The sequence below is a fragment of the Coregonus lavaretus genome, assembly GCF_964263955.1.
Source record: "Coregonus lavaretus genome assembly, chromosome: 4".
Taxonomy (NCBI): Eukaryota; Metazoa; Chordata; class Actinopteri; order Salmoniformes; family Salmonidae; genus Coregonus; species Coregonus lavaretus.
Genome location: NC_139991.1, coordinates 44,950,773 through 44,960,343, shown reverse-complemented (window position 1 = coordinate 44,960,343; position 9,571 = coordinate 44,950,773). Strand labels below are relative to the sequence as shown.

The 9,571-nt window shown below is 42.9% G+C and overlaps 1 protein-coding gene across 2 annotated transcripts in view; it reads right to left on the bottom strand.

Annotated features, from left to right (window-relative positions):
* Positions 1–244: 244 nt before the first annotated feature.
* LOC311128657 (RNA-binding protein EWS-like) overlaps positions 245–9,571 on the bottom strand; it is a 28,580-nt gene continuing 19,253 nt past the window's right edge. For both annotated transcript variants that reach the window (XM_084160853.1, XM_084160852.1), the window contains 2 exons: positions 939–1,173; positions 245–616 (listed from right to left, as the gene is read on the bottom strand). In XM_084160853.1, coding sequence (XP_084016979.1) covers positions 514–616; positions 939–1,173 — 338 coding nt within the window. In that variant the 3' untranslated portion in view covers positions 245–513. The remainder of the gene's footprint in view (positions 617–938; positions 1,174–9,571) is intronic.

The following is a 9,571-nucleotide window of genomic DNA, read 5'->3' as shown; positions in this document are numbered from 1 at the left end:
ACATATCATACTAAATGGAGTGGCTTGGATTTACGTACATAATAATACAAAATGCTCTGAGACCAGGTTGAATTTCATGGCAGGCTGCAGACATTCTGCATAACTTTCACACATTCAGTCCATAGAGAGCTCATAACCAGCTAATCCCCAATATTCCATTTAATCTGGAGTGAAAAAAAATCATTCGATTACTAAACCAGTACTATCGACCCACCCTTTTCCCATTAAAGATCAAACCAGTGACTACATTTTACTTTTTTTTTATTCAACATTGTCAGAGAATGGATGGCATAATAGGTTAAAAAAACATTTGCTTATCACAAGGTTACACAAAAACAAATCTCCCATAATGTATCTGTACACGAGACTGCATGCATTTGCCACCGGTTCACAAATGTTCAACCAGACCCCAAAAATAAAAAAGAATACTACTGGTATAAAATAAAAAAGGTCACTGATGTTTAACTACCGAGCCATCACAAATAAACCATTTATAAATATGGAGTTACAAGTTTAAAAGGTTCTTGAAAAACTTAATCCTGTATGACATGGGAATTTATGCAAGCGTTGCATCCTTAAGTAGGGACGATCTCTGCGGTCCTGGCGATGGTCTCCCCTGGAGAGGGAATAAACATTTCTGTTAAGAACACATTTGTCAGATTTATTAACCGACAGCTTTCTGAACCCATTCAGTCTTTTCCTTTTTGTTCGGAACTGTGTATAATCGTGTCAGGACTGCTTACAAGCATTACGCTACACCCGCAATAACATCTGCTAAATGTGTGTGTGACCAATACAATTAGATTTGATTACAATGCCATCAAGTTACAACACATTTAAAACTATGTGGGGGGTTAAATGTGAGAAACCCAAATGTCCATTAGAAGCTGGTTTGTTTGATGGGAGCTAGCTGAGGATGTGGATAATTCTTTACTCACTTCATTTCTATCATCTTGCCGGGGGGTCCCATACCCCTCCTGCCTCGGCCGCCCATGTCATCCATGGGAGGGCCACCACGGCCCCTACCTCCGAAGCCTCCTCTTTCCATGCCACCACGTCCTCTGAATCCGCCTCCACGATCACCACCCCTGTCTCCACGGAAGCCTCCAGGGCCACCACGGTCCATCCCTCCGCGCCCGCGCATGCCTGGGCCACCCCTACCACGGTCACCACCTGGAAGGAAGACAATTTACAGCCTTTAAAAGACATGCTCCGGTACTTTGGCGACTAGTAAGTATTTTTTTAAACCTACCACTTTGGGCTGGATGTGTCATTGTGTAGTTCATACATGCATAATCTATGTGCAGAATTACTGTCTTACCTCAATGAGCCCCGAAATCCATAGTTTGAAAGCAACTTTTCTTGAAGCTGTGCATTTACCCCAATGTGGGCCAGCTCCCTAGAAATTTGAGTTTCAGCCAGAGCGTCAACCCCTTGCCATTTGAGTGACAGCTAGCAAACGCACACAGTGTTGAACGGTATACCGAAACTTCTGTACTTTTGAGATACTAGAACATAAAAAAAATGGTTTGGTACTAGAATTTGTTACTTTTGGTACTTCTGTCAAATGTGTCTCACGGATCAAGCCTATCAGCGCAGCCAACCCCTTATTAGGCAGGGCAAACCAGTTATGGTGATTTTTGATATATCAAAATAAAACTAACCACAGCACATTGTTGGACTCATTCAGCAGTTTTTACAAGATTAAGTACAATACCAATGGAAATGAATGTTGAAAGTTCAATTTATATTCCTAAAACTTAAGTTGAAAATGCTGTAACTGCTTCCTGTTGACAAGACATTTTGATAAATAGCCCAATGCCAAAACAGTTTGTTTATATATATATATATATTTTTTTTTTTTACAGAACCTTAAAAACTGCACACACCAAAAACCCAGTTGTTTTGATAAGTGGCAATACATCACTGATATCGATTAGGTGGAGAAATTAGGTTGTACGCGCTGTTGAAACTAACAAATACACAGAAACTGGATACATTTTTTTTATGCATCACTGCTTATACAACAACCTGCAGAAGACAATCAGCTACATTTTGGAGTGATGCATTTTGATACAAGTGGGTCACCAACATGGTAAATCTAACGCAACACCTGTTTTGTTATTTACTTCCATCGGTATCACGCTGAAATCAATAAAACAGGGGGCAAACGTGTGGGGTGTATCACTGTTTAAACTAACACTATTCAAAGGCCAAACAGAAACTTGGACTAACCTATACATGGTTGGTTAGATGAGAACTTGTAGAAGGCTTATAGAGTGGCTTGCGAACGTAATCACCCCCACTGGAATTTTTCCTATTTTGTTGCCTTACAACCTGGAATTAAAATGGATTTTTTGGGGGTTTGTATCATTTGATTTACACAACATGCCTGCCACTTTGAAGATGCAAAATATTTTTTTTTTGTGATACAAGAAATACGATTTTTAAAAACCGAAAACTTGAGCGTGCATAACTATTCACCCCCCCCAAAGTCAATACTTTGTAGAGCCACATTTTGCAGAAATTACAGCTGCAAGTCTCTTGGGGTATGTCTCTATAAGCTTGGCACATCTAGCCTCTGGGATTTTTGCAAAACTGCTCCAGCTCCTTCAAGTTGGATGGGTTCCGCTGGTGTACAGCAATCTAAGTCATACCACAGATTTTCAATCGGATTGAGGTCTGGGCTTTGACTAGGCCATTCCAAGACATTTAAATGTTTCCCCTTAAACCACTCGAGTGTTGCTTTAGCAGTATGCTTAAGGTCATTGTCCTGCTGGAAGGTGAACCTCCGTCCCAGTCTCAAATCTCTGGAAGACTGAAACAGGTTTCCCTTCAAGAATTTCCCTGTATTTCAAACGCCAACCATCATTCCTTCAATTCTGACCAGTTTCCCAGTCCCTGCCGATGAAAAACATCCCCACAGCATGATGCTGCCACCACCATGTTTCACCGTAGGGATGGTGCCAGGTTTCCTCCAGACGTGACGCTTGTCATTCTGATGTAAGAGTTCAATCTTGGTTTCATCAGACCAGAGAATCTTCTTTCTCATGGTCTGAGAGTCCTTTAGGTGCCTTTTGGCAAACTCCAAGCGGGCTGTCGTGCCTTTTATTGAGGAGTGGCTTCTGTCTGGCCACTCTACCATAAAGTCCTGATTTGGTGGAGTGCTGCAGAGATGGTTGTCCTTCTGGAAGGTTCTCCCATCTCCACAGAGGAACTCTAGAACTCTGTCAGAGTAACCACCGGGTTATTGGTCACCTTCCTGACAAAGGCCCTTCTCCCCCGATTGCTCCGTTTGGCTGGGCGGCCAGCTCCAGGAAGAGTCTTGGTGGTTCCAAACTTCTTCCATTTAAGAATGATGGAGGCCACTGTGTTCTTGGGGACCTTCAATGCTGCAGAAATGTTTTGGTACCCTTCCCCAGATCTGTGCCTTGACATAATCCTGTCTCGGAGCTCTACGGGCAATTCCTTCGACCTCATGGCTTGGTTTTTGCTCTGACATGCACTGTCAACTCTGGAATATTATATAGACAGGTAATGGACTGTCGTTTCTCCTTGCTTATTTGAGCTGTTCTTGCCATAATATGGACGTGGTCTTTTACCAAATAGGGCCATCTTCTGTATACCCCCCCCAATCTTGTCACACCTGTTAATTAAAATGCATTCCAGGTGACTACCTCATGAAGCTGGTTGAGAGAATGCCAAGAGTGTGCAAAGCTGTCAAGGCAAAGGGTGGCTATTTGAAGAATCTCAAATATATTTTGATTTGTTTAACACTTTGGTTACTACATGATTCCATGTGTGTTATTTCATAGTTTTGATGACTTCACTATTATTCTTCAATGTAAAAATAAAGAAAAACCACTTTCTCTGTTAGTTAACTTAAACTAATCATAACGCATCATAGGATTTCAACAGTGACAACGGTTGCCTGCCATTTAAGTGAATATCAAATCCATTGATTGGAGTGTGGCCAGCGACTTTCAAAGAGAGAACGCCCAAATTTTCTGTACCCTTTCATTAACTCCACGTCCTGCGCATCCCAGCTTGTGACAAAATCAACGGAACTAAAGAAAAGATATTGATCTGTTTTAAGCAATCTACAGTGGGGAAAAAATGTATTTAGTCAGCCACCAATTGTGCAAGTTCTCCCACTTAAAAAGATGAGAGAGGCCTGTAATTTTCATCATAGGTACACGTCAACTATGACAGAAATGGAGAAAAAAAATTCCAGAAAATCACATTGTAGGATTTTTTATGAATTTATTTGCAAATTATGGTGGAAAATAAGTATTTGGTCACCTACAAACAAGCAAGATTTCTGCCTCTCACAGACCTGTAACTTCTTCTTTAAGAGACTCCTCTGTCCTCCACTCGTTACCTGTATTAATGGCACCTGTTTGAACTTGTTATCAGTATAAAAAGACACCTGTCCACAACCTCAAACAGTCACACTCCAAACTCCACTATGGCCAAGACCAAAGAGCTGTCAAAGGACACCAGAAACAAAATTGTAGACCTGCACCAGGCTGGGAAGATTTTCTGGAACATTTTTCCTCAATTTGTCTGTCATAGTTGACGTGTACCTATGATGAAAATTACAGGCCTCTCTCATCTTTTTAAGTGGGAGAACTTGCACAATTGGTGGCTGACTAAATACTTTTTTCCCCCCACTGTATATTATGTCATTGTGACGACTATAAAACTTTTATACTAACATTACCAATCTGAGGTAAGAAGGATGTGTAATTCCACTACATTTTATGGGGTGAAAATGCAAGCTTGTGTACAGTAGTAATAAACTGTCCACATTAGGGAAATTAGCGCAATATACAGTGCATTCGGAAAGTATTCAGACACCTTGACTTTTTCCACATTACCGCCTCATTCTAAAATTGATTAAATTAATGTTCTCAATCTACACACAATACCCAGTGACAAAGCAAAAACTGTTTTTTTTTAGAAATTTTAGCAAATGTATTAAAAAATAAAACAGAAATACCTTACTTACAGAATTCAGACCCTTTGCTATTACGACTCGAAATGTAGCTAAGGTGCATCCTGTTTCCATTGATCATCCTTGAGATGTTTCTACAAACTTGGAGTCCACCTGTGGTAAATTCAATTGATTGGACGTGATTTGGAAAGGCACACACCTGTCTATATAAAGGTCCCAGAGATGACAGTGCATGTCAGAGCAAAAACCAAGCCATGAGGTCGAAGGAATTGCCCGTAGAGCTCCGAGACAGGATTATGTCAAGGCACAGATCTGGGGAAGGGTACCAAAACATTTCTGCAGCATTGAAGGTCCCCAAGAACACAGTGGCCTCAATCATTCTTAAATGGAAGAAGTTTGGAACCACCAAGACTCTTCCTGGAGCTGGCCGCCCAGCCAAACGGAGCAATCGGGGGAGAAGGGCCTTTGTCAGGAAGGTGACCAATAACCCGATGGTTACTATGACAGAGCTCCAAAGTTCCTCTGTGGAGATGGGAGAACCTTCCAGAAGGACAACCATTTCTGCAGCACTCCACCAAATCAGGACTTTATGGTAGAGTGGCCAGACTGAAGCCACGCCTCAATAAAACGCACGACAGCCTGCTTGGAGTTTGCCAAAAGGCACCTAAAGGACTCTCAGACCATGAGAAAGAAGATTCTCTGGTCTGATGAAACCAAGATTGAACTCTTACACCAGAATGACAAGCGTCACATCTGGAGGAAACCTGGCACCATCCCTACGGTGAAGCATGGTGGTGGCAGCATCATGCTGTGGGGATGTTTTTCAGCGGCAGGGACTGGGAGACCAGTCAGGATCGAGGGAAAGTTCAACGGAGCAAAGTGCAGAGAGATCCTTGATGAAAACCTGCTCCAGAGCAATCAGGACCTCAGACTGGGGCAAAGGTTCACCTTGCAACAGAACAACGACCCTAAGCACACAGCAAAGACAACGCAGGATTGGCTTCGGGACAATTCTCAATGTCCTTGAGTGGCCCAGCCAGAGCCCGGAATTGAACCCGATCAAACATCTCTGGAGAGACCAGAAAATAGCTGTGCAGTAACGCTCCCCATCCAACCTGACAGAGCTTGAGAGGATCTGCAGAGAATAATGGGAGAAACTCCCCAAATACAGGTGTACCAAGCTTGTAGCGTCATACAGAAGAAGACTCGAGGCTGTAATCACTGCCAAAGGTGCTTCAACAAAGTACAGAGTAAAGGGTCTGAATACTTAGTAAAAGTAATATTTCCTTTTTTTATTTAATGCATTTACAGAAATTCTAAAAAGCTTGTTTGCTTTGTCATTATGGGGTATTGTGTGTAGATTGATGAGGGGAAGAAACTATTTAAACCATTTTAGAATAAGGCTGTAACATAAAATGTGGAAAAAGTCAAGAGGTCTGAATACTTTCCGAATGCACTGTATTTGGACACCCCTTAAAATGAGTGAATTCGGCTATTTCAGCCACAACTGTAGCTGACAGGTGTATAAAATCGAGCACACAGCCATGTTATCTCCATAGACAAACATTGGCAGTAGAATGGCTTTACTGAAGAGCTCAGAGACTTTCAACGCGGCACCGTCATAGGATGCCACCTTTCCAACAAGTCAGTTAGCCAAATTTCTTCCCTGCAAGAGCTGCCCTGGTCAACTGTAAGTGTTGTTATTATGAAGTGGAAACGTCTAGGAGGAACATCGGCTCAGCCGCGAAGTGGTAGGCCACACAAACTCACAGAACAGCACCGCCGAGTGCTGAAGTGCGTAAAAATAGTCTGTCCTCGGTTGCAATACTCACTACCGAGTTCCAAACTGCCTCTGGAAGCGACGTCAGCACAATAACTGTTTGTCAGGAGCTTCATGAAATGGGTTTCCATGGCCGAGCAGCCGCACACAAGCCTAAGATCACCATGCACAATGCCAAGCGTCGGCTGGAGTGGTGTAAAGCTCGCCCATATTGGACTCTGGACCAGTGAAACCGCGTTCTCTGGAGTGATGAATCACGCTTCACCATCTAGCAGTCCGACGGACAAATCTGACTGTAAAGTTTGGTTGATGTTCCAACATCTAGTGGAAAGCCTTCCCAGAAGAGTGGAGGCTGTTATAGCAGCAAAGGGTGGACTAACTCCATATTAAATTTACATTTTACATTTTACATTTAAATGGCCATGCTTTTGGAATGAGACGTTCGACGAGCAGGTGTCCACATACTTTTGGTTGTGTAGTGTATAAGATCTCCTTAACCTGTGTTAACCTCAGACCTTATTTTCAGCGTTTATCCCAAAACCCTATTCTTTCTCCATTACATTTTCCCCATAGGAATGGTTGAATGAACCAGAGGTAACTCATTTCTGGTTTTTAGGACAAGCTGGTGAGCTCTATTACCTCAGCGAACTGACTGCCTCGTGAAAAACGTTATTACTCGTTACAGAGCATATGAGCGGAGTGGAGCGGTGAGAATCTCAGCTCCTCGCTCACGGAGCTGTTCACTCCTCCGCTCCCCCCGCTCAAAGCCACATCAGGCCAGTCCGCTCATTATCGCTCAGCGCTCAACGCAGTTTGCATCGCGCTCCACTCAAAATCGCCCCCCGCTCACTCCAAAAAAGGAACAAAATCTGCATGTATTTCACTTTTAGCTTAAACCACAGCCTTACTTTATCTCCCCGAATTTGTTGCATACAGACTCATCTCGGATGATCCATTCTGTCTTGAAACGGGGATCTAACACTGACGCTAAAATGAGATGTTAATCAGTATAGTATATTCCATAGCGAATTGACACGTTGTTTGCCAATGTTTCTGCAAAAGCAGCGATGCCCATTGGAAGTGCAGCGTGAGTGTAATCGGTGAGCAGGGATTTGATTTCTGTGACAGCAGGGAGGATCATCCCCAGGTTCCCCAGCTCCTTCTGCATTTTGTCTGTGAGGTCTGCTAGTGGTGTCAGCACACTGACAAGGTGCGTCAGCTGCCGTACTTGATTCAGGGTGATGTTAGCAACATTAGACTTGAGTTTGTTTTACCATAACGGGTCTTTTTGGAACAACCGGATGAACGACTGAATCATCCGCAGCTGGCTGCTCCATCGAATGGCGCAGGCATTTGTGGGGCGGACACCTAATTGGTCGGTTTCCTCTGTGCTCTTGCGTACACTTTTCACCAGGTGCCCGACTTTCACTAACAGCCTATTAATGTTGTCGTGCTTGTTAACGGCGTTTTTGATCGCCAGCTGAAGCATGTGAATGGGGCATCTCAGATGTAAATTTGACAAAGTAAAGTACTGATTTATCATAGTTTCTTGGGGGAGTGTAGCCCGGTTGAGCTGCGCTGGCGAAGTGTTGCATCCCTTCGCGTTCTCCTTTACTCAGCGGTTCATAGTCCATGAAAATCATTTCAAAAAATGCTACATCCAGCTCTCTTTTTCTCTCCCTTGTTATGGTTGGGCCTTTGCGTGCAGTGAATAAACTTTTGAATTCCTCAACCCTTTTCTCTTGTTGCTGCTGCTGCTCCTCTCGCTCTATAAAATACAAATTCATGGACGACACAAATTAAATTAAACAGATGGATTCTGGGTCAGGCTTGAGCATGCTTCAGACTCGTGGTGTGAGCGAGCGAAATTGGAGCGGGACATAGGGCGACGCTCCGTCCTTTTAAAAATGCCGCTCTGCGCTCTGTTCAAAATCCGTCCGCTCACGCTCCACGCTCGCTCCACTCCGCTCATATGCTCTGACTCGTTAGAGACTTTACAAAATAAGCTACTTCTATGCAAATGTTGTGGATCAGTTCAATAAAATAGGTCACAAATGGAAGGGGAACAGATTGTCATCTGTAGCCCCATGAATTACAGCCAAAACAAGCTTGATAACTCAATGAATGCACACACTCCTATTGAATATGCATTCACCTGTAATTTTATTTTTTACATTTTAGTCATTTAGCAGACGCTCTTATTCAGAGCGACTTAGTGAGTGCATACATTTTCATACTGGCTCCCCACGGGAATCGAACCCACAACCCTGGCTTTGCAAGTGCCATGCTCTACCAACTGAGCTACACGGGACTGTAATGTGGATAGGCCTAGGCTACATCTAGATTTACCCAGTTTATTAATATAGATTTACCATTCAAATAAATGATTACCATTATGTTATGTAGTTAGATTGGTAAAAACAAAGTCTAATTGATTGTATGATTGTATAATTGAACCATTAATGCATACATGGTGTCTCAGAAAAATGTTTGTTAAAAAATAAATCTAATTTTAATGATGTTGAACTCAAGATGCCCAACGATTGAACAGAGCAGTAGCTGAGTTTATCTGATCAAGTGCCATTCTGTGACTTTGGCTAATAAGTCATTTATTTGCTGTGTTTCCGTGACGGTATCGAGTATTGTGATACTAAACCTGATATTGTGACAACACTAACACACAGTAGAGCAAGAGTCAGTCACCGGCTTCATTAATAAGTGCACCGACGACATCGTCCCCACAGTGACCGTACGTACATTTCCTAACCAGAAGCCATGGATTACAGGCAACATCCGCACTGAGCTAAAGGCTAGAACTGTTGCTTTCAAGGAGT